The sequence below is a fragment of the Balaenoptera physalus genome (genome assembly GCF_965194825.1).
Source record: "Balaenoptera physalus genome assembly, chromosome: 12".
NCBI classification, from domain to species: Eukaryota; Metazoa; Chordata; class Mammalia; order Artiodactyla; family Balaenopteridae; genus Balaenoptera; species Balaenoptera physalus.
This window is the reverse complement of record NC_138897.1, coordinates 78257827-78283823: the sequence shown is the minus strand read 5'-3', so window position 1 is coordinate 78283823 and position 25997 is coordinate 78257827. Positions and strand designations below refer to the sequence as shown.

The 25997-nt window shown below is 45.7% G+C and overlaps 1 protein-coding gene across 2 annotated transcripts in view; it reads right to left on the bottom strand.

Annotated features, from left to right (window-relative positions):
* Positions 1-25997, bottom strand: part of ACACB (acetyl-CoA carboxylase beta) — a 105648-nt gene that overhangs the window by 77647 nt on the left and 2004 nt on the right. The window contains exons 2-3 of one of the 2 annotated variants that reach the window (XM_082417365.1): positions 19791-20446; positions 176-308 (exon numbers count right to left, since the gene is read on the bottom strand). In XM_082417365.1, the coding sequence (XP_082273491.1) occupies positions 176-308; positions 19791-20437 (780 nt within the window). In that variant the 5' untranslated portion in view covers positions 20438-20446. Of the gene's footprint in view, positions 1-175; positions 309-11547; positions 11794-19790; positions 20447-25997 lie in introns of those variants that run through there. The other variant, XM_082417366.1, reaches the window with a different exon arrangement.

Here is a 25997-nt window from a genome sequence, read left to right as displayed (position 1 = left end):
CTCTGTGACATGGGGTCATGCACCTGTCACTTAGGCTGTCGTGAGGGTGAAAAGCTGATGAACCCCAGTGCCCAGCCCTTCGCAAGCGCTCACAAAGGGGCAGGACTTTTTCTCTGCAGCCTGAGGCTGGTTGGCCCACCTCACCCCACACCGAGTGCCGGGACCCCATCTGTACCTTCTCGATGACCCGATCCCCCCCAAAGCGCACGACGAACTCGGCCGGGGAAGCCACAGTAAAGTCTCTGTGCAGGTCCAGCTTCTTCTGTTCTCGGCCTCTTCTCGCCAGGTGGAGCCCGGACATGCTGGGCCTGCCAGGGAACAGGACAGACCCGTGAGCAAGCAGGTCTCGGACGCTCGGGGAGGGGGTCGGCCACCTGGCAGCTATGAAATGCACATCCACAGAGAAGCCAAAGCCCATCAGACCCCTGCTGCTTTGCAGTCCCTCTCTGGGGAACTTGAAACACTATACGAGGAGACTCGAGAGGTCAGATCACAAATGAAGTAGCAGAAACCCCCTGATCTGCCCCAAGCTGTATGATCAGATTTTTCATCTTAGAGTCATTCTTACTTTATATGCCCATAATTTAGAAGCTCAAATAATACAAAAAAGCTTAGAACAGGGGTGCAAGTTTATGATCAGGGAAGTTCCCACATTCTAATACTTTACACTTGTTAAACAGTTTGTACCTTTCATGTGCTTTTCTGTACGTGTGTATCAAATTTTTTGAAAAAACTGAAAACAAAAAAATGTATAACAAATAGAGGGTCCTTGCCCCATCCCCCCTCTAGAACCCCACCCCACAGGAAATCACATTTGACTCTTTCTGGCATTTACACCTCTCCATGGTTCTGAACAATATGTGTACATTATCTCGTGAGTCATCCATTTAAGACACCATCCATCTATGAACTTCTTATCTTGACAGATGTGGAATTAGTGCTCTTAAGCAGCCTTCCCATCTGCTCCCCTTTCCCCAACCTCTCAATACAGGTATACTGCAATTTGGTAAATTCAGTATTCAGTGTTTTATGAGTCTGGGATCATTATTCACAGGTGAGGGGCTGTGGTATACCAGATGTTCCTTTTTTTTTTTTTTTTCCTGGAGTTAGTGATTTTTTTTCATTGACTTGGTTTTCCTTGCATCTGTCACTAATTCACCTCACTCCTCAGCCTCTTAGTACACGTAAGATAATTGATCGGTTCCATTATTTTCCATTGGCCACATCATTCCTGAAGGCCTCGACTCTCCTTTCATCCAGACGCTGTTCTCTAAACCCCTATGCAACCGTCAACTGGGATTTCCCTTCACTGGCATCCTTAGGATTCCCTTTGCCTTTCCTTGGGGTTTGATCCTGAATTTGAGGGACCACATGGCTCCCTCTTTCTTGATGGACTCCCGTGTTTTACTGGGGCATATCCGCCTGTAGTTTCATCCAGTTAAAAAGATGGTACAATGGCAGGACACATGACAATAATGCCCCAACGTGCTTGTCTTGATCCTGGCTGCATAGGGTTCCCTTGCCACTATCACCTCGGAGACTCTTTTTGGTTCTCTCGGATCCCTTTTTTCTGTCCTCCATGTCTTGCTCCTCTTTGGTTTACTCTCTTGTTTCAATGGAAGACATCCTTCAGTAGCTTTCTAAGAAAAGGTGTTCAGGGGAGTAAACGTTTTGTGGCCTTGCATGTTCTAAAACTGTCTTCCTTCTGCCCTCACATTGGACCCGATCATTTGGCTGTGCATGGAATTCTAAGAGGGAAAACCTTCTCCTTTAGAATTTTGGAAGCCTTATGTCACTGTTGTTGTGGCTTCCAAGAATGCTAGAACCAGAGCCATGATGATCCTTGATCCTTTTGTAGGTGACCTGTTTTTTCATATCCAGAAGCTTATAGGATCTTCTCTTTGCCCCAGTATTCTACAATTTTAGGGAATGATTTTAGTGATGTGCTGAGGTATGTGCCTACTTCCATCAGTAAGGCTGGGAAGCTGTCAGGCTCCTTCAATCTGGAAACTGAGGTCTGGGAATTTATCTTCAAATATTTCCTTGGTGACTTCCCTGCCTCTTTTTTCTCCATTCTCTCCTATTACCTGGATGTTGAAATTCCTGGACTGCCCACTAGTTTATGTATTTTTCCCCTCTCCTATTTTCTCTCTCTTTTCTTCTACCTTCTGGGTGATTCCCTCAGCCTTATCTCCTAACTGTTCAGTGGAGTTTTTGACTTCTAATATCGTGTTTTTAACATCTAAGAGCTTGGTTTTGGTCGGTCAATATCCCCTTTTCTATACATCCTGTTCCTATGTGTATAATATCCTCCCTGCCGCCGATGAGGGTATTTATGATAGCTTCTCCAAGTTCTCCTCTCCTGATTTGGTTTCTGTTTCTCCCACGTGTCCTGTGTCCCCTTTGTTTGTATGTTCGGGGCCTGCCTTCCATCTTAGAAACTGCACCCAAATGTTTGATAAGCTATGGTTGCTTCCTCATGACCAAGAGCAGGAACTAGAGGGCTGATGAGAAGCACTGAGCATGTGCTGGGGTCACTGGACCCTGACCTCAATGCAGGGTGATCCGGGAGGACTGTGTGTTGGGGAACCCCAAGTATTTTTAGAGTCATCCTCCCTGGCTGGCCCAATTCCCCCAGTGAGGACAAGTTTTGGGGTCTTCTGCCTGTAGGATAAAGGTTGGCCAGGAGCCTAGGGACCAGGGGGAAGTGGGAGAACTGTTGGGACAGGTCTGGGGGACAGGGCAGCTTTCAGGATTCAGCACGTACACAGCACCCATCCTCCGGTTCGGGACACAGGCTCCACATGCTCCGCAGTGCCCATCGGTCTCCAGTCCAAAGACCCTCTGCTTTTCCCTCTCCAGAGATCAAACCGCCTGCCTGCTACTGGGGTGGAAGTGGGCAGCGCCCAGCCACCTGGAGCAGACGAGGGGATCTGGGATTCTTTCACCCAATCCTTCTCACGTAGATGCTCCCAGGCGCAGAGGCACCCAATGTTGCTAATCCCTGCGCCTTTTGGGGTACAGGTTCTCAGCTTCCCTCACTGCTGCCTTACGGCTCAGCCCTCTTGGTTCTGCTCAGCCAGTGACTGCTTGTTCTTCTGCTTTCTGGCTTCCAAAATGTTGCTGCTAACTTCCCCTCCTGTTCTTCCAGGGCCTGATGGGTTTCCAGCTCTTTAAGAAAAATCTCTCTGCTATCATTTGGTGGGGTTTTGATAGGTGCAGAATCAGGCATCCAGCCCACTCTCTCAACCTGGAAATGGGCTATTCAAGCAGGGAGATAGCCACCTGCCAGGCATTAAGTTAGAGGTTTGCCACCCAGAGGTGCATCCAGCAACTGTGTCACCAGGCATTTTGGGAGGCTGGGGCTGAGTGGGTTCGGGAGGCCAAAAGTTTTGGTGAAGAACTGATAGACCTGGGACTTCCCTGGTGGTCCAGTGGCTAAGACTCCGTGCTCCCAATGCAGGGGGCCCGGGTTTGATCCCTGGTCAGGGAACTAGATCCCACATGCTGCAACTAGGAGTTCGCATGCTGCAACAAAAGATCCCACACGTGGCAACGGAGATCCCACGTGCCACAACTAAGACCCGGCACAGCCAAATAAATAAATAAATATTTGGGGAAAAAAAAGAACTGATAGACCCTAAGGAACACTGCCAGCACGTCACCGGGGAGTGCAAAGCTGGAAGCCAATAAGCCACTGTGGGGAGAGAAAGCCCAGTTTACAGATGGGCAAACTGAGGTCCTGTCAGGCAAAGGGAATCACCCAGCAAGTCAGCGGGACTGGGGCTCTTTCCATCACACCAGGAAATGTTGGGTGTGGGCATTTTCTGTTGTATAAAGTCTCTGAATCCAGGACAGTTCCCCGTGGGAAAAGCCTTCTACAAACCTGCAGTCTGTCCCCTGCACCCCTGCCCCAACCCAAGCTCTGCCTATCAGAAATGAAAAAACGGACTTCTTGGCCAGGAAACAAAACCAGAAATGAATGACAGAAACCCATAATGATGCTGTGCCACCACAGGATTTGTATTTTCAATTAAGACGATCTCCGTTCAACAAGGCTTATGCATGTTGTCCGAGAGAACAAACAAATGAACAAATGATTTCCGGCCCCTGAACTGGCCTTCCTGCCTCCCACAAACTGCAAGCAGCTTTTCTTCTAAAACCTCCTAGGACTGAACTGCTGAAACGAAACAGGACTTAGAAAAGGACTCTGAAGGTCAATATCATCTTACAAATATGAACGGTGCTTTCATCATAATTACATTCCATTAACCAACAAGCAGTTCAGTTTGTTTTTAAGAACTTTATTTCTTTAGAAAACAGGCAGATTCGGCCTGAGGGCCATCGTTTGCAGACCCCTGATCTAGGGAAATAGATACCAAAATGTTAAGAGCAGCTTTCTCAAAGTGGTTGAATTATGGGTGGTTTCTATTTTCTCCTCTTTGCCTATATTTGTTAAATCTTCTGCCATGATATATTATCTTCAGTAAGAAGAAAAAGCTATTAACTTTGTAATAGGGATGCTGAAAGCCATGGTCATTTTGGTATCCACTGGGTAAGGCACTGAGTATACTCCACTGTAAAATGAGGATAATAACATGTACCTCATTGGATTGTGAGGATTAAATAAGCTCATATCAATACACAGAAAGTAAAAGATGGCATCTGGCAGGGCTTCCCTGGTGGCGCAGTGGTTGAGAATCTGCCTGCCAAGGCAGGGGACACGGGTTCGAGCCCTGGTCTGGGAAGATCCCACATGCCGCGGAGCAACTAGGCCCGTGAGCCACAACTACTGAGCCTGCGTGTCTGGAGCCTGTGCTCTGCAACAAGAGAGGCCGCGATAGTGAGAGGCCCGCGCACCGCGATGAAGAGTGGCCCCCGCTCGCCACAACTAGAGAAAGCCCTCGCACAGAAACGAAGACCCAACACAGCCAAAAATAAATAAATAAATAAATTTTTAAAAAAATTAAAAAAGATGGCATCTGGCACACGGTAAACTCTATATTATTTCAGTGCAGTGATGCCAAGAGGATCAGGGGCTACTGATCTCCCAATCTAACCAAGAAAGGCATCAGGCCACTCCTCTGCCCATGGCCTCCTCCCCAACCATCCACCCTCCCCATTCTGTCCATGGTCTTCCCCAACTGGCTGGCTTGATCCTGTGGCTTCAGAAAGTCTGAGACATCCCATTTTTATACACACAACATTAAAACTCAGCAATTTGACCTAAAGAGCAACAAAGAAAGACTCAGCCATTAGACAAACACCATTCTGTGGCCTGGGAAAAACCACTCACGGAGCCATTTTGACTTCAAAACTGGTGACACAGCCCCTCCACCAGAAGGGTCCCAAACCCATCACAGCAAAGTACACGGCTGAACACACAATGCTGCTGGTGTGGCTTTGCTTCAGTGGGGCCAGCCTGAGGCTAGTGGCTATTTTTATCTGTTTTTGATGAAGTTGGAGGCCAGTCAACATTGGCTCTGGGGGACTGACCTTTGGCTGGCATTCGTTCCAAGGCAAGTGTGGAGGCTGAAATATTCCACGGTGACTTTGGAAGTGGCTTCAGGTGCGGTCAACTACACAACAGAGCTGTCAGCCAAACACCAAACACCATCAGCTGCCCAGGCACGAGACCAGGCAGGACTGCACTGGGAAGGAAGGAATAAACATCCTCAAATGTCACCATAGATTGGGCACAGGGGGCTCCTCCCTGAATCCCCACAGCCCTATGCAGGGGAGACCATCATTTCCTGCTCACGATGAAGAAACCGAGGCTCAGAGAGGCCCACTGACCTCAAGTCACACAGTTGGCAAGTGGCAGAGCTGGGCTTCCAAGCCAATTCTATCTGACCCCCGGGATCGAATTTCGAGGCACAAAGCTATCTGAGATAAATGGAAGTAACTCTATGGTCTGGACTTTCAAAAACAAGCACTTACATTTGAGAGACAATATGGTAATCCGGGGTTCTCAACTGGGTGCAACTTTGCTCCCTTGGGGACGCATGGCACTGTGCAGACATTTTTGGTCATCACAGCGTGGAGTGTACTCCTGGCATCTAGTGGATAAAAAGCCCGGGTGCCACTCAACATCCTGCAAAGCCCAGGACAGCCCTCAACAAAGAATTACAGGGCCCCAAATGTGAACAGTGCCACAAGTGAGAAAGCCCAGTAGACTAGAACCATCCTCCCAGGCTTTGAATCCAAAATCTACTACTTATGACCTGTGTAATCTTGGGAAAGTTGCTTCAACATTCTGTGCCTTGCTTCCCTGATAGGATGTGAATATTTATAATATTAATAGGATCTGCCGCCTAGAGCATGTGTCCAGGGTTCACCACTGGGCCTGGCCTGCAGGAAAGAGCTTTAGCTGAGGTGCCTCTCTGCACGGGAGCCAGTATAAAAGCCCCAGTGTGAGGCCATCAGGCTAGGGCCCTGGCATTAACCAGCTCTTAAATCCCTTACCCTACCATTTCTTTCGTAAAACAGGGATGGTCACTGCTCTGAGCTGATGCCCTGACGGAAGCAAAGGCCTTACTATTATCACCCAGCAAGTAAGCAAGAAAGGACATTGCATAGCCCAGGAAAGGTCGATAGCTTTGAACTCATCTTTGGACCCCCCAGATAAGTGGACGCTTGGAAATTTCTCAGGCCAACTGCCCCCTCAGTGCCTCCAGAGATGGCCACTTTGGCTGGGCCAGGGGTCAGCAAACTAGGGCCCAAGGGCCAAATCCAGTCTGCCACCTGTTTCTGTATCTCCCACAAACTAATAAAGGTTTTTACATTTTTGAATGGTTGAAAAAGAATTGTACCTTGTGACACGTGCAAATTATATGAAATTCAAATTTCAGTGTCTGTAAATCATGACTGGAATACACTCAGGCCCATTCAACTACATATTGTCTGTGGGAGCTGGAGCAGTAAAAGGCAGGGCTGAGTAGCTGTGACAGAGACCATACTGTCACAATGCCGAAAATATTTATTATTTGGCCCTTTATGAAAAGTTTGCAGACTTTGGTTTTTCAAAAGCCCCTCAGGAAATTCTAATGTGCACAACATAGGAGTGAGACCACCCACAGATCAACAACCAACATTTCAACATGGGCAGCGGGCCTTGGTCCTGAGCAGGATTCCCTCGGCAGTGACATCATAACGGGATACTGTGGGGCTCACTGAAGACCAGACTCTTCTGCCTTCCGGTCCTCAACTTTATTTCATCCCAACAGAGACTCAAATCTCTTCTTGAGATGTCCTCCAACCACTCCGACCCACATTCACTTCTCTGTTCTCTGAACTCTGGCCCTGTTTGCACACCAAGGAATGCTGGCCGGCATTTGAGACCCTGCCTTCCCATTATTTCTGGCTCCTTAGTAGATGGTCCAGGACTTCAGGACAGGATCCCAAATGCCTCTTGACTGCATAGGCCTCTTTTGCAACAGAATTCTGTCATCACTGTTATGAGCTGTGCAAATGTTTGTGCTGACTCAGGACAGCACCCACGGCCCTGAGTGCTGGGCATAAGAACCCCGAAAGGCCAGTTAGGATCAGCCCCATTGACAGATGAGGAAACCGGGGTTCAAAGGGTTGATGGCACTTTTCAAGGCTACAGAGCTCAGCGGCAGAGTGTGGCTGTCTATCTCCATCTTTTTAGCGACTTTAAGCTAAGAGAGGAACCATACAGTGACCCAATAAAGCATCTTCATATTATTTTTTTTTAATTAATTAATTAATTTATTTATTTACGGCTGTGTTGGGTCTTCGTTTCGTGTGAGGGCTTTCTCTAGTTGCGGCGAGCGCGGGCCACTCTTCATCGCGGTGCGCGGGCCTCTCACTATCGCGGCCTCTCTTGTTGGGAGCACAGGCTCCAGACGCGCAGGCTCAGTAGTTGTGGCTCACGGGCCCAGTTGCTCCGCGGCATGTGGGATCTTCCCAGACCAGGGCTCGAACCCGTGTCCCCTGCATTGGCAGGCAGATTTTCAACCACTGCGCCACCAGGGAAGCCCTTCATATTATTATATATACAGTGATCACATGGTCTGAACTTGCCAGGACAATTCCAATTTCGTGCAAGTTCATTCTTTTGGATTACAGTGGTTTGTGTCGGGGCTTCCCTGGTGGCGCAGCAGTTAAGAATCCGCCTACCCATGCAGGGGACATGAGTTCAAGCCCGGCCCAGGGAGACCCCACATGCCGCAGAGCAACTAAGCCCGTGAGCCACAACTACTGAGCCTGCGCTCTAGAGCCTGCATGCCACAACTACTGAGCCCATGCTCCACAACTACTGAAGCCCATGCGCCTAGAGACTGTGCTCTGCAACAAGAGAAGCCACCGCAATGAGAAGCCCGCGCATCACAACTAAGAGTAGCCCCCGCTCACCGCAACTAGAGAAATGCCAGCGTGTGACAACAAAGACCCAGTGCAGCCAAAAATAAATAAATAAAAATAAATTAAAAAAAATAATAATAAAAAATAAAATGGTTTGTGAAAGCTATTCTTCTGGATTAAAGTGTACAATTAAATGTGATTCAAGAGTTATAGGTTAAACTTTTTGTTAATAGTTTTATAGATCAGAAAAAAATGTATCCTTTGTAGACCACGTGGCCTGCTTTCGTTCCTGTAAGACTTGAGGGTTTTAGCCAGATGGGTTAGATCAGGGCTCCAAATGTGGGAGGAACGTGACTACCATGCCCCACAAAAAACCTAGTGCACAAGAATGACTGTGATTCCAATCTGGGGCCCCTATGCTTCTGCGGGCCCTTTGCTCAGACATGCTCTGAGCACTCCAAGGAGGGTGCCCCTGAAGGCTCTGTCAGTCTCCTCTGCGGAAAGACCAAAAAACTGGAGGGTCAGCCTGCCTCCTGGTGGGCTGGCCACACATCTGGGTCTCTTGCCCTCTCTGAACCCTGCATCCGAGAAACTAAACAACCACTGAGGCCCTTCTGGCTCTAAGAGTCTTCACTTCCCTGGCACGCTCACCAGCCACAGTAACTAGTTACCAGTCGAGTCCTTTAGTCTTCTGATTAGTCCAACATCAGGAAGGGCTTATATTTTGAAAGAGTCTATTCAAGCACATTATGCATTAAAACCTGGCTGCCCATGAAGAGCCCTTTGGGCAACAGCCTGAGCGGAATCCCCGTTACGCTATCACCAGCACTGACAGCCTCAGGTTCCTCATCTGTAAAATGGAGATGACGGCACCCACTGAGTGTCCCATGGTGCTGTTGTAAACCTGGCATGAGATCACACGTACAAAGTGTTCAGCCTGGCATCCTGAAAGCACCCCACAAAGGGTAGCAGTTAATTACTGTTGCTCCCGTGGGCCTTGAATTTGAATTACTAAGAAAACACCTGCTTCCCCCATTAGATCAAGAGTTCCTAGGGACTTCCCTGGTGGTCCAGTGGTTAAGACTCCATGCTCCCAACGCAGGGGGCCCGGGTTTGATCCCTGGTCGGGGAACTAAGATCCCACATGCCACAACTAGAGAGGCCCGTGCGCTGCCAAAACGAGCCCACAAGCCACAAAAAAAGAGCCCACGAGCTGCAGCAAAGACCCAGCGAAGCCAAAATAAATAAATTAAAAAAAAAAAAAAAAAAAAAGAGTTCCTAGAAGGCAGAGGTCATGTTTCCCAAACATTTTTGTGTCCCTTCCTGCTTCCAGATGCAGGCCTTACACTCCGGAGATAGTCAGGTAATGTTTATGGACCAGATGGATACCTCCTGGGAAAAGAACAAAGGATAGAGAGAGACTTAGCTACAAAGCTGTTCTTCACTGTGTTAGTTATAATGACAAAAAGGGAGAAAGAGCCCAAATAACCACTCTCTGTAGGAGACTGTTTATGAATTTTAAAGTGTATCCATTTAAAGGAACACTATGGACCCCTAGAATGCACCATGCGGAACAAGCGTTGGCAAACGCTTTCTGTAAAGGACCGGACAGTAAATAACTTAGGTTTTAGAGTCCATTCAGTCTCTATTCCTCTACTAAATACGGCCCTCGAAGCACAAAAGCAGCCATAGATGACACATAACGTGGCTACGTTTCAATAAAACCTTATTTGTAGACATTGAAATCTGAACTTCATGTAATTTTCACATCTCACTAAATAGTAGCCTTCTTTTGATTTTTTTCAACTGTTTTTTTTTTTTGGCCGCGCCACGCTGCTTGCAGGATCTTAGTTCCCTGACCAGGAATTGAACCCAGGCCGCCACAGTGAAAGAGTCCTAACCGCTGGACTGCCAGGGAATTCCCTGATTTTTTTTCAACCATTTAAAAGTTAAAAACTGGGACTTCCCTGGTGGCGCAGTGGTTAAGAATCCACTTGCCAATGCAGCGGACACGGGTTCAATCCCTAGTCCGGGAAGATCCCCCATGCCGTGGAGCAGCTAATCCCCTGCGCCCAATTACCGAGCCTGCGTTCTAGAGCCCGCGAGCCACAACTACTGAGCCTGCGCGCCTAGAGCCCTTGCTCCGCAACAAAGAGAAGCCGCCACAATGCGAAGCCTGCGCACCACAATGAAGAGTAGCCCCGCTCGCCGCAACTAGAGAGAAAAGCCAGCGCGAAGCAACAAAGACCCAGCGCAGCCAAAAAACATATAAATAAATAAATAAGTTAAAAACTATTCTTTGCTCGCAGGCCACACAAAAACAGGCTGTGGGCCACAGTGTGCTGAGCCCCGTGGTAGACTACTTAATGCCCAGTGAAAAAGCAAGTTACAATATAGTATGTTCTGTATGATTCGAGTTCATAAATTAAAGCATACCTGCACCAAAAATTTAAAAAGGCTGAAAGACTATACAGCAGCTGTTAATAAAGGTCAAATGGAGAGGAGGAGTATGGGTGAGTTTGTTCTTCCTTTTTGCTTATCTATAATTTTCTGAATTTTCAACAACGAACACGGCATCACTTTGGTAACCTTAAAAAAATGCAATAAAATGAAGACAAAAAAAAAAAAAAAGAAATGAAATGAAGCAGGTGGTGCTAAGAAGGGCTCAGGCACAGAAATGCCCACATTTCTGTGTAGGTTAACCTGCTCAGAAAATAACCTTAAGTGGGATGCCTGCCCAAGGGTACGTGGATTCGCCCCGGGCTTCACGATCACCAGGCTTCAAAACGACCTGCCATCGGGCAACCATCACCTTTATCAAGGCTAAGGGGAGGAGGAGGGGGAAAGCGCGGGCCCCGCCAACCAGCCAACCTTGAGGCACCTGTGCGCTCCCGAGAGCCCTTCTTCAATCAACATCACTGCCAAATCTGGCATCCACCTGAACCGCCAAGACCAGCTAGAGTTCGCGAGGCGGCTCCATCTCCCCAGCTGCGAAACTGAAGCCGGCCTTTCTTCGGCTGGGGCAGGGAAGGAGGGGGTGGCGCAGCCTGTCTTTACTAGGGGATGGGGGCGGGGAGTGGGGGGTGGGAGGGACTCTGCACGAGATTATAAAATGATAACTTGCTGTAGACCTGAAACTAACACAACATTGTAAGTCAATTATACCCCAATAAATTTTTTTTTAAAAAAGATAACGGTCATTAAAGTCGAAGCCTTACTTACTTTACTTTGAGATCAGGGAAACAGACCTTGCACTTGGCGGGACTCATGTTGACCCTCCCGCCGCCCACCAGGCTCCTGCTGGGATGCACAGCATGCACCCCCTACCACTGTGAAGCAGACCCCTGTCCCGGGGACTAGCCAGGTAGCGACAGGGAGGCGGAGGCGCGGTCCTAGAGCGCCTCGGGCCAGGCGGCGCACCACCCTGCAGCAGCCCAACTCGGCGCGGGACTTCCTCCATCCCGAAATGCGTCCTGCACTCCTGTGTCCGGGGCAGACGCGCCCGCCCCGACCAAGCGGACCCCGCCTCCCGGGAGGTCCCGCCCCCTGACCGGGCCCCGCCTCCTGTCCCGGGACAGGATACAGACCCTGCCATCTCCCACACCGGGTCCCGCCTCCCCCCCCTACCCCGCCCCGGACCAGCCAGTAGCGCAGCCACCGCTGACCTTGGGCGCCGGGAGAGTGTGGCCCGAGACTTTAAAAAACCTCTTGGCTCCCCAGCTCCCCGGACTGGAGTAGAACAATTCCAGGATGGCATCCCCCCCTACAAACTGGCAGCTGGGAAAAACTTGCAAGCAATTCATGTGCTGGAATACGCACACAATAGGGAAGTGGTGGAAAATATGGGTTATTTAAAATGTGAGTCAGATGTCACCACGGTGCCTGGTAAAAGCCCCCGCAGTCAAATCAACTTTTGTCTTCCAAGTTCCGGTTTTTGCTTATTCTTTCACCTATACTTCCAGGGACGTGTCTACTCCATGCCTCCCCTCCCCCCAGTGAGCTTCTAGCACACACTTGGAACCACCTGGGTCCCCAGCTAAAATGAGGGCCTCCAAGACAGGAAAGACGCAGCTGCCCTGTGACCCTAAGTAAGTTTCCTTCTGATAAGGTATTTACAGAGTGTTCTTTGGTGCCTCTGTCTCATTTAATCGTCGCAGCAATCTTACTGTTTTATTTCTGTAATACAGATAAGGAAAGAAGACGCAGAGATGTCTATCGCCCAAGGTGCCAGAGCTGGCGACTTGAACCCAGGCAATCTGATTCCAGTTAGAATGAATGAATGAATGCTTCTCCAAGTAGTTATAATAAATAAAAAGGATCCGACACACTGCCTAGCAAGCATTGCAACAGTAGTAAATGTAGCTTATGTGGATAGCAAACCCAAAAATTAGAAATAAAATAAATGCAAAGGAATTCTCGTCTAAAGTTACAGCTAGGGCCACACCTCCAGGGGGCGCCATCCAGGCGGCCACAAAGTGAACAGTGATCTTTCCCTGGAGTTGTGTAAGCAGCCTTGCCTGAGGGCACTGGTTAGCTGGTTAGTCCTCTAACTATACATTCAACAACATTTCAACAATAATTTTAAAATATATATATTCAATATCTTGTAATAATCTATAATGGAAAAAATATGGAAAAGAATATACATATGTATATGTATAACTGAATCACTTTGCTGTACACCTGAAACTAACACAATATTGTAAATCAACTATACTTCAACAACAACAAAAAATTTTTTTCATAAATAAAACAGGTGAACAAAATTCTCAGTTCTTCAGAGTTTCTGGAAGCTTCTTCATGGCTTTATCTTTAGTCCTTCCAAAAAAGTAACCTGCCGTAGGCTGATTTTTTTTTTTTAAGTTTCAAATAAAAACCCAAAAGTACTCATGACCCAAATGGCCCACACTTCCATGTAACCGCCTCAAAATAGGAAAAACAATTAAAATCAGGAAATGAAGGTATTTCAAAACACCCTACCCTACCCAAAGTCAGTTAGGATCTCCAGTTTACTCCCGTTTTTCTAGATATTTATTCTCTATTGACAGACCCCAATACTCATTGACACTGTGTGGATATTTCAACTTCTCTGCTTTGCATTGTATCCTTTTATCAGAGAGTTTCACCTGCCTCTTCAGTCCGTCTTCCTCTGTGGACACAGGTTGCTATACCTTAAAGGTGTATGCCCGGTGGGGCTTGGAAATAGCCGTGGCCACAGATAAGAACTTTGGGAGATGCCCATTCAAATGATGGCAACTGAGGGATGGACTGGGAGTTTGGGATTAGTAGATGCAAACTATTATACATTGAATGGATAAACAACTAGGTCCTACTGTATAGCGCAGGAAACTATGTTCAATATCCTGAGATAAACAATAATGAAAAAGAATGTATAAATATATGTATGAGTCACTTTGCTGTACAGCAGAAATTAACACAACATTGTAAATCAAGTATACTTCAATTTTTAAAAAAAAGGCAAATGATGGCAACCGAGGCAGCCTCTGGGCTGTCCACTCCCAGCACTTCCGCTCTCATGATCTCTGCACCCTTCTGAGGTAGACACTGATGTTATCCCCCTTCAACAGAGGAGGAAATTGCAGCGGAGAGGGCATGGGACTGGTCTGAGATCCGAACCCAGACCTGTCTCACCCTCCACACAAAAGCAAAGACTATGAGAGCCACAAAGGACTTAGAGCATCCAGTCCAGCCACGGAGAGGGTAGGTGACATCCCCAAGGATACACAGCTGAAGGCTGCCTGATAAATTGCCTCATCTCCTCACGCTTCCCATTTATAGAAAGAACAAGTTAGGAGAAGGGTGGAGGTACTTTTTCTGGGGCCCAGGTTAGGCGGCGGCATCAACACTGGGAGTTCGAAGACCACTTTCTGATCTGTATCTGCTGAGGGTCTGGGTTTGAATGGCTTCAGGGCCTATGATATCTTGCTGGGACGCCTCAGACAGACCCCTGCACCTCTCTGGGTTTCAGCTTCTTATCTAGGAAGTGAGATGACTGATTCACTTTTTCCTCCCCGTAATTTTTATATTGTTGTATTATTAAACATTGTTAAAACTTCTTATAACAATGATATTTACAGCAGAAAGTTAGAAAATGCAGAAGAAAATTTAGATGACTCATAAGTATACCACATAATTAGACAATTATTACTATAGTTAGACAATGATTACTAACTATTTGGAGACATTCCTTACAGTGTCTCCAGCCACACAAACACACACACACACACACACACATTTATTAAGGATATTTTCGTGCTTATTATGCACCAGGGAATATTCTCAGCACATGACATACACGTGCCCACAATCCCTTACCAGAAATTCCCAGGGCCCAATGTATTTTAGAATTTGGAATTTTCTAGGAAGGTAAAGCCTTATGTGACACATTATGGTGTTAATATTTCACCAGCAGAAGGCATAAATATTCACACAAAATGGGACAAGGCTATAAATAACTTTGCATCAAGGCAGGTGTTGCTGGTGAGTTCACTGCCAACTTATAAACTTAAGTTTCAGAACTTTAAATTTCAGGACTGCAATTGCGTGATCCTGAATGTGTCCCATCCCACTCAATCCACATATGCACCCCATAGGGTAGGATTATTAGGGTTATAAGATAGTAAGAGGCGGCTTTGAACCTGGTGTCTTAGCCCAGGTCCATCGTGTACTAACCACTTTGCTGCTTGTTAAACATGTGGGAACACATGTGGGATAACACATGTAACCTTCATTTCACAACATGTGAGCAACTATTTTGCTATTATACATCATGTAATGTTCTCATCAGCTCTGTTTTGAAGGGTTGAATGGAAATTCCAACCCTGGGGGACTGTTTCCAACTCCAAGGAAAGACCAAGTTCCAACTCCTGGCCTGAGATGAACCCAAAAGGAAAGAGACAGGAGGGAAGCCCTGAGCAGATAGCACAGTCACTGGATCTGTAATCAATCTATAATCGTAGCCAGCCCTTGTCCAGTCGGAAAATGGAAGGGAAGTGTGAGGCTGCATAACTGTATTAAAGGCAGAAGAAACATTTGAAATTGGAGTTTAACCTCAGAACTAGTCTACAAACCACAAGATTTATGCAAAAAGGATTTTATGAAAACAGAAATTCTACTGCTGCTAAAGAGGGACAACAAAACGCCTAGTCGTCTGTTCATCCATCCATCCATCCACCGACCCATCCGTCCACCCACCCATCCATCCATTTATTCATTCATTCATTCATTCATCCCCAGACTCATTCACAAAGTGTCTTGCTTGCCCCAGAAATTCAGAATTCTGTCTTTGGCAGGTCTGGGTTGCTTGTTTCATTCATGCATTTGGTGAGTAATTCTTCAAAGTCTACCACGAACCCACACTAGGCTAGGCAGTGGGGAAAAGCGGAGACCCCAAAAATATGGCCCTGTTTTCATGGAGCTTGTGGTCCAATGCAGGAGACAGGTAACAACCAAGTAAACAAATAAAGAAACTAAAGACATGATCTCAAGGAGTGATTAAGTTTTCACGACACATCAGGGTGATAGATCAAGAAACTAGGGGCACGTGGGGAATACTGTAAAGGTGGGCCTCGACTCCCTGAAGATACTTCCACATGGGATTCTCATGCCAGGTCATTAGAAACAATGAACACGTGCGGGTCTCCTCCATCAGAGGCCCCTGATTCGGGGACTTGGCTGGGGCTGGAAATGTTCTAACGGAAATACCAGGATCTTGGGAAGCACCAGCAGAACTACCTGAGTTGCCCCTGGTACTAAAATTCAAAATTCTCAACTTTGAAAAGCACATGTATTGGGGGCAAAAGAACTGTGTGCCCTGTGAGCTTTCAGGAGTCTGGTCCAGCCTTCTCATGCTGCAGATGAGGCATTGGAGGCTCAGAGAGGGGAAGAGGCCTACCCAAGGTCACACAGCACATTGGTCCTCCCTGTGCCCCATCACCCCACAATGCACCTTCATCTCTCTGTTTTGGTGCCTCTGGTTTATAAAAACCAAGATCCTTCTACCCCTCCCCCAGTCCTTTGCTGGGACAAGGCAGGAAAAATGATTCACCTACAATGCTAAGTTTTATGCAATGAAGATATAAGGGCAGAAAATTCACTTCCTGTTTTGGCCCACAGCCATGCAAAGATAAGCCCTCGGTTAAGTATCGTTTACCTTTATAAATTTGCCAGTCCAGAAAAGCTGTTTTTTTAAGAACAAACCAGCAAAGATCCCTCAAAATAGTAGTGGAAGACAGGGAGTAGAAATTTGGGAGTCTTCCCCCTGCCCTACCATTTTAATCTACCATTTATTGAGTGCTTTATTCTCTTGCTAAGCACCTTAGAAATATGAGTTGATTTAATCTTCAGAACTTTCTCGGAATCCAAGACTCAGGAGAAAATAATAATATAATCATTTATTATTTTGGCAAGCCTATTTGCTTGATAAGTTCTTAATTAGCACCAGTAGGAAGAATTCACACAGTTGTTCCCTTTTTATCCATTAGGGTTGGGTCTGTGCCATCCAAGACAACAGCCACCAGCCACATGAGGCTATTTAAATTTAAATTAATTGAAACAAATTTAAAATTCAGTTCTGGGAATTCCCTGGCAGTCCAGTGGTTAGGACTCTGCACTTTCATTGCTGAGGACGCGGGTTTGATCCCTGGTCAGGGAACTAAGATCCCACAAGCTATGCAGTGCAGCCAAAAACAAAAAAATAAATAAATAAATAGAATTCAGCTCTTTAGTCACACTAGTCACAGTTCAAGTGCTCAAGAGTTGCATATGACGAGTGGCTGCCATATTGAACAGCAGAGTTCTAGAACATTCCATTCTGGAACATCCCAATGTGGCAGAAAGTTCTGTTGGACTGCTCTGTTCTGGCTTGAAAGTTGCCTCTTCCAAGAGCTCTTCCTTGACCTGACCACATCGTTCTAAAACAGATCCCCACAGGTATTTCTTCTGTAGCCTGTTTCCTTCCTGGCATTGAACATACTTGGAAACTATCTGATCAGTTTACCTGTTTATTTGTACATTTCCTATCTCCCTGCTAGGACTCTCCATCTTGTTTCCTGCTGGAGCCAGTGTGGTAAATGTATCTCACCATTCGTCCTCCTTAGATGCCACTTAGATGCCTCATTGGACATCCACGTCTAACATAATCTCTGATGCTTTTTCATTTGGGTGAATTGGTTTAATAAACTGTTTTTCCCTAATCCCTGCTGAAACCGTCATAATGAGGGAAAGAATGGGGTCTGGAAGGGAGAGAATGTTGGAGATTACTGGAGAACAACACTGTGACACAGTGAAATGAATCCTGCTGTCCAACAGATCTGGCCTTGAAACTTGGCTCTGCCACTTCCTAGCTGCATGATCTTGGAAAAGGTACTTTGCCTCTTTTTTTTAAACCATTTTTTAAAATTGAAGTACAGTAGATTTACAGTATTGTGTTAGTTTCAGGTGTACAGCAAAGTGATTCAGTTATATATATATATATATATATACACACATATATATGTATATATATATACACACACACACACACATATATATATATATTATTTTTCAGATTCTTTTCCATTATAGGTTATTACAATATACCGAGTATCATTCCCTGTGCTATACAGTAGGTCCTTGCTGTCTACCTGTTTTATATATAGTAGTGTGTGTATGTTAATCTCAAACTCCTAATTTATATCCCCCCCGCCCCCCGCTATCCCCTTTGGCAGCCATAAGTTTGTTTTCTATGTCTGTGAGTCTGTTTCTCTTTTGTAAATAAGTTCATTTGTATCATTTTTTTAGATTCCACATGTAAGTGATATCATATGATATTTGTCTTTTTCTGTCTGACTTACTTCACTTAATATGATAATCTCTAGGTCCATCCATGTTGCTGCAAATGGCATTATCTCATTATTTTTTAAAGCTGAGTAGTATTTATTTCACCTCTTGGAGCCTCAGTTTTCTCATCTGTAAAATAGGGATCCACCACCAGCCTTGTACCATTGTTATAAAGGATAAATGGGTAATTTATATAAACTGTAGGTAGAAGGGGGTAGGTAGAAGTGGGGAAGCTCTGGGTGAATTCAAGTGCTGGGTGAAGTGGGTGCTGGTGGGAAAGGAGCTGGGGAGGAATTTACTGCTTATTGAGCACCTACTGTATACCAAACTCTGTGCATACTTTATAAACATTATCCGATTTAATCCTTCAAAATTTTACAGATGAGGGACCGGGGCCAGGAAAGGCAATGTGCCACGCCCAAGGTCACACAGTGCGGGGTGGCAGAGCCAGAGTGGAACTCAACTCTGAAGTCTGACTGTCCCTTTAACCCTTCCAGAAACTCAAGACAGTCTTCCCCTAAAGAGCATCAGTATAGGGAATATTTGCATTTTTGTCTTTTCTCTATCTCCAATTTCCAGTAACCAGGGTTAAAAATGTTCCAGTAACCATGCTCACCGGGAACATGGTGCCTATGTAAGAGCCCATCTCCTTGTCCAGGTTTTCCTCATTTTAGCAGAGAGCGTGCAAGAGCTGCTTAAAAGAAGAGCCAACAAGATTCCACTCCCAGGGCAGAAGAACAGACTGGAAGCAGGAAGAAACACTAGAACACAGCAGAGGTTCTTTCGGGCTGGCAAAGTCATGGTTGGTGGCTCTTTTGTACTCTCTGCTCTCCCATATTTTCCACGTTTTCTACCTGGAATTACCGTATTCCATTTGTAATTTGGGAATCGGGGGTGGCAAAGTCTGATAACAAGAACAACAGAAATGAAGCCACTGACTACACTCCCGGGACAGTCCCACCTGTGATGGACCTGTAGGTATTTGTTTCCAACAGTCAGTTTGATGGCTGTGTTATAGTATTTGAATTTCTGCCCTTTTTATTTTTTTTTTGGCCGTGCCGCATGGCTTGTGGGATCTTAGTTCCTTGACCAGGGATTGAACCCAGGCCCTCGGCAGTGAGAGTGCAGAGTCTTAACCACTGGATAGCCAGGGAATTCCCTTGAATTTCTGCTTTTAAGGCATCACTGGGGGAAGGCATGTTTTACAGTTGTTAATTACCTATTGGATGAATGAACAAATGAACGAACAAGTAAATGAATGTCTCATCAGGAGTCAGGGAAACCATCCCTCCCTTTGGGTTCCCATCATTGCTTTGGCTCTTGCCAACCTGAGCTCATCCTGCTTAAATTACAACTAGTTGTTGCATACAAGGTCATCCTCCCCAACCAGACCGCGATCTTCTAGAAAGCCAGTTTCCTGGCCTGGGGCCCTGTACACGCAGTAGATGCTCAATAAATGATTTTGATAGTAGGGAAGGAAGGAAGCAGGGAGGCTCATGTCTTCTGCTTGTCACATAGCTACCCTCAAAGCATTGGCATCAGTGGGTAGCTTGGCTGAGCAGGGAAGGGTGTGGACCCCACCCTAACTCTGCGCCTCCTGGTTACGAGGACAGAGGGTACGTTACCTTATAGCGGGGACGGGGGTCTCAGTCTCGCCTGCGGTCTGAGCAGCCTCCAGGGACAGGGTCCCCAGGCTGGCTCGGCTGCCCTTCCGGGAAGATTCTCTGAACAAGCCAGTGCCAGAGTCCTCATCGGAAGAGTTGTCGTCAAAAGAGCCCAGGATAAAGTTGGTCATCAGTTGCCTCTTGATGTGCGCCTGCTTCCTGTCTTCTTTGGAGAGGGTTCTGGCTCGCTGGCCCTGGGGTCTGGCTAGCATGGACAGGCCACTGGTATTTGGGGTCTCCAGGCCTTCGGTCCCTGTCCCGTTGGCTTGGTGTGCTGGGAAGGCGTCATCGGAGGAAAGGGGGTTTCCTTGGGGATTCTGCTGCAGGGGTGGCTGGGAGGTTCTTTGCTGGCAGGCGTCTTTGGGACCTTTGTGGGAGGCTGGCTCAGCCTGGTCAGGGGTCTCTGGCAGAGAGCTGCTGCTGCAATTTTCCTGCAGTGGCTCCCTGGAGCTGTCTGAGGCTGGAAGAGGCTCCTGACTTGTGATGAAGCTCACCTTCAATTTACTCTTGATGACTTGCTTGCAGTCCGTCATTTTCCCCCAGCTTTTTAACCAGGAAAAGGTCAGGCAGGAGAAAATCAGAAAAGATAGAAAAAGAAGAAGGATCATTCAGAAAATCTGTAAGGGAACAAGAGAGACGTTTTAGGATTTATGTAATCGTGTTATCTAGCTCTTAAAGGAGGTGGTGGTGAGAGCCAGTTAAGGTTCTGTGTATTCAGCTGAGAGAGCTGGAGGGGAAAAGCACTAGACAGGGAGCAGAGAAGGGGAGCTCCTCCCGGCTTACATGCTCTGTGGTCTGGGGCATGTTTCTTTTTTTTTTTTTTAAGATTTTTTTTTTTTTTTTGATGTGGACCATTTTCAAAGTCTTTATTGAATTTGTTACTATATTGCTTCTGTTTCATGTTTTGGTTTTATGGCCACGAGGCATGTGGGACCTCAGCTCCCCGACCAGGGATCAAACCTGCGCCCCCTTCATTGGAAGGCAAAGTCTTAACCACTGGACTGCCAGGGAAGTCCCTGGGACATGTTTCTTAACCTCTCTGGATCTCAGTTTCCCACCTCTAATTTAGATAAACTAACACACACTCACCACAAATCATAAACATGCATGTGAGAGAGAACTAAATGAGCTCAGGTACATTAAAAGACTCTGTTACAGCATCATTAATCATAATATCCCCAGAGCAGAAACAATCTAAATGCCCAATAACTGATGAATGGATAGACAAGATGGGGTCTATCCGTACAGTGGAATATTGCTCAGCCACAAAAAGGAGTGAACCGCTGGTACATGCTACAACATGGATGAATTTGAAAACACCATGCTAAGTGAAAGAAGCCAGTCCCCAAAGACCACATATTGTATGATTCCATGTATTTAGATAATATGCCCAGATTAGGCAAATTCATCGAGATGGAAAGATCAGTGGTTGCCTGGGCCAAATAGGATGGGGGTGAAGGCTAAAGGGTACAAGGTTTCTGTTTGGAGTGATGAAAATGTTCCAAAACTGATGGTGGTGATGGTTGTACAACTCTCTGAATAGAATAAAAACCATTGAATTTTGCGCTTTACGTGAGTCAAACAGTATATGAGTTATATCTCAATAAAGCTTATCTTAAAAAAAAGACTTCATTATATTCCAGTTTGTAGATGAAAAGGATTGTTGGCGTCTATGATCATCACCTTCCTCACTACCGGGATCATCAGCATCACTGTATTATTATCACAGTCATCATCATGGTCTTGGAAAGAGCAATGGGCATCTTGTATTTTCTTTGTAGCGCTAGTACACCTGATGCAGGTATGCTCATAGCTAGAATGAAAGTTCAGCAAGACCAAGGAGGGTCTGTTCTGTTCCAGGGTCTAGAACAGCGCCTGGTACAGAGTGAGAGCTTAACAATGGACAAAAATTCATTTTGTTGAATACATGAATTCAGATATTCCGATTTCTAACCCATGCCTCTGACCACCACACTAACTCTACCCTATTAATGAATAGATAATTATTATTTGCAGGAAATAGTTTAAAAAGCAAACAAACAAAAACGCAACCTGAACGTATTGAGATTTCTGACCCAATTTTGCCATAATTATCCAGTAGAAGCATTAAAAAAGCGGGACCAGGGCTTGCCTGGTGGCGCAGTGGTTAAGAATCCGCCTGCCAATGCAGGGGACATGGGTTTGAGCCCTGGTCTGGGAAGATCCCACATGCCGTGGAGCAACTAAGCCTGTGCGCCACAACTACTGAGCCTGCGCTCTAGAGCCCGCAAGCCACAACTACTGAGCCCACATGCCACAACTACTGAAGCCCATGTGCCACAACTACTGAGCCCACGAGCCACAACTACTGAGCCCACATGCCACAACTACTGAAGCCCATGCGCTCCAGAGCCCATGCTCCACAACAAGAGAAGCCACCGCAATGAGAAGCCTGTGCACTGCAACGAAGAGTAGCCCCCACTCACCACAACTAGAGAAAGCCGGCGCGCAGCAACGAAGACCCAATGCAGCCAAAAATGAATAAATTAAATAAATTAAAAAAAAAAAAAAAAGGGGCTTCCCTGGTGGCGCAGTGGTTAAGAATCCGCCTGCAAATGCAGGGGACACGGGTTCGTACCCCGGTCCGGGAAGATCCCACATGCCACGGAGTGGCTAGGCCCCTGAGCCACAACTACTGAGCCTGCGTGTCTGGAGCCTGTGCTCCGCAACAGGAGAGGCCGCGACAGTGAGAGGCCCGCGCACCGCGATGAAGAGTGGCCCCCACTTGCCGCAACTGGAGAAAGCCCTCGCACAGAAACGAAGACCCAACACAGCCAAAAATAAATAAATAAATATATAAATTAAAAAAAAAAAAAAAAAAGGAGGACCACAAAACTCAAGCTTATCACTTTAGTATCTAAAAGGCATTTTCTTTTTATTTATTTATTTAGTTGCACTGGGTCTTAGTTACGGCAGGCGGGCTCCTTAGTTGTGGCATGCAAACTCTTAGTTCCAGCATGTGAACTCTTAGTTGAGGCATGCACGTGGGATCTAGTTCCCTGACCAGGGATCGAACCCAGGCCCCCTGTATTGGGAACACAGAGTCTTAACCACTGTGCCACCAGGGAAGTCCTGCATTTTCTTTTTAAATTTCAACACAACACTCTTAAGGGAAGTGGAAAAGTTCTCAAGATTTCCCAGAACTAAATGATCCAAGTACTTCTTGCACAGTTTGGGCAACAGAATTTGCTGAAATGTTGTCAGGGGTATTTTCTAGGTAATACACAGGGTCAGGAGATTTTTTTCTTTTAAGATCATCAAGTTTCCTTTAAAAAAAAAGTCAGTCAAGGGGTTGTTCAATATCAATGAACAAACCACATTAATAGAACAAAGGGTCAGGAGATTTTTTTCTTTTAAGATCATCAAGTTTCCTTTAAAAAAAAAGTCAGTCAAGGGGTTGTTCAATATCAATGAACAAACCACATTAATAGAACAAAGGGAAAAAACACATGATCGTCTCAATGAACACAGAAAAAGCATTTGACAAGTATCCAACACCCTTGGGAATTCCCTGCTGGACCAGTGGTTAGGACTCTGCAGTTTCACAGCCAAGGGCCTGGGTTCAATCCCTGGTTGGGGAACTAAGATCCCACAAGCCGCACGGCACAGCCAAAAAAAAAAAAAAAAAAAAATCCAACACCCATTAATAACAACATTCAGAAAAGTAGGAATAGGAAAGAACTTCAACAGAATAAGGCACATTAATGAAAAAAAAACACAGAAAATATATACTCAATGTTGAAAGATGGCAAGCTTTCCCCTAAGATCTGGAACAAGACAAGGATGTCCACTTTCACCACTGCTATTCAACATCATACTGAAAGTCCTAGCCAGAGCAATTAAACAAGAAAAAGAAATAAAACGCATCCAAATTGAAAAGGAAGACATAAAATCATTTCTATTCACAGGTGACATGATCCTATATATAGAAAATCCTAACGGACCACCACAAAACACTAATAGAGGTAATAAATTAAGCAGTTGGTGGCTACAAGATCAATATGCAAAAATCAGTTGTGTTTCTATACACCAACAATGAACAATCTGAAAAGGAAATTAAGAAAATAACTCCATTTACAATCACATCCAGAAGAATAAAGTATCTAGGAATAAATTTAATCAAGAAGGTGAAAGACCTATAGACTGAAAACTATGAAACATTGCTGAAAGAAATTAAAGAAGACCTAAATAAATGGCAAGACATCCCATCCTCATGGATTGGAAGACTTACTATTGTTAAGATGGCCACGCTACCCAAAGCAATCTACAGATTCATATGGAACTGCAAGGGGCCCCAAATAGCCAAAGCAATGTTAAAAAAGCAAAACAAATTGTGTGAGAGGACTCACACTTTCCAATTTCAAAATTTACTACAAAACTATAGTCAGTGTGGTATTAGAATAAAGACAGACATATAGACAAATGGAATAGAATTGAGAGTCCAAAAGTAAACCCATACATCTATGACCAATTGATTTTTGACAAAGGTATTAAGACCATTCAATGGGGAAAGAATAGTCTCTTCAACATATGGGTCTGGGACAACTGATTTCCACATACAAAAAAATGAAGATGGACTCCTAACTCATACCATACACCAAAATTAACTCAAAATGGATCAATGACCTAAATACAGGAGCTAAAACCATAAAACTCTTAGAAGAAAACTAAGGGTAAATAGGGGTAAATCTTCATGACCTTGGAGTTGGCAATGGATTCTTAGATATGACACCAAAAGCATGAGCAGCAAAATTAAAAATAGATAAATCAGACTCATCAAAATTAAAAACTTCTGTGCACCAAAGGGCATTATCAAGAAAATGAAAAAACAATGTACAGAATGGGAGAAGATTTTTACAAACCATATATCTGGTAAGGGCCTAGTATCCAGAACACATAAAGAACTCTTACAATTCAGCAAACAAAAGACAGACAACCTGATTTTAAAACGAGCAAAGAACTTTAATCGAAATTTCTCCAAAGAAGATATACAAAGAGCTCATGAAAACATGCATCCTTAGTAATTATGGAAATGCAAATCAAAACTACAATGTACCACTTCACACCCACTAGGATGAAAGAAGGAAGGAAGGGAGGGAGGGAGTGAGGGAGGGAGGAAGGAAGGAAGGAAGGAAGGAAGAAAAAGAAAGAGGGAGGGAGGGAAGAAGGGAGAAAGAAAGGAGGAAAGACAATATCAAGTGTTGGTGAGGATGTGGAGAAATTGTAAGTTACTAGGGGGAATGTAAAATAATTCAACTGCTATGGAAAATGGTTTGGTGGTTCCTCAAAAAGTTGAACATAGAATTACTATACAACCCGGGGATTTTACTCCTAGGCATATCCCAAAAGAATTGAAAACAAGGACAAACAAATACATAAACGCACATGTTCACAGCGGCACCCCAACTTTCTGAGGCTCAAGCCTTGCTCCTCCTCCTGGGTTTCTGAGTCCGTGCACTACTGACTATGTGGGGCTGGATACCTCTCTGTGGTGGGGACTGTCCTGTGCACTGTTGGATATCGAGCAGCATCCCTGGCCTCTGCCCACTTGATGCCAGTAGCACCCTCCTCCCTCTCAGTTGTGACAACCAAAACTATCTCCAGACATTGACAAATGTCCCTGGGGGGTAAAATTGCCCTCACGTGAGAACCACTGTTCTTAACTCCTACAACTATGCACTCCTTCCACCCTGCTTCTGGATTGTGAGACGGGAGCTTCTGGGGAAAAGGTGTATTTCTTACTCATCTCTTGCATACAGTAAGTTCTCAAGAAAAGTTTAAAAAGCACCAGCAAGAAAGGTCAGAGTCCTGAAATTACTGACTCACACGTGTTCTCTGGTAATTGGCAGATGGCATTGCCAAAAATGGTGCAAAGGCTATCTTGGCTTTATTGGAGGCTTGACAGCTTAAAGCCCTACATCCTCCCCAAGCAGGGGGTTATGGCAGTGCATAAGGGTCATTCAAGACTGTGCCAACTGGCCACTCCCCCCTCACACCCTCTGCTGGCCACATGGGCCAAGTGTTTTCACAGCTCCACTGCCCACCCCCTCCAAGTCAGCCAGTGGGTACAGATCTCCACCATGGAAACAGCCTGTTCACTGGTCTTCCCTGGCCAACTCAGAGACCTTT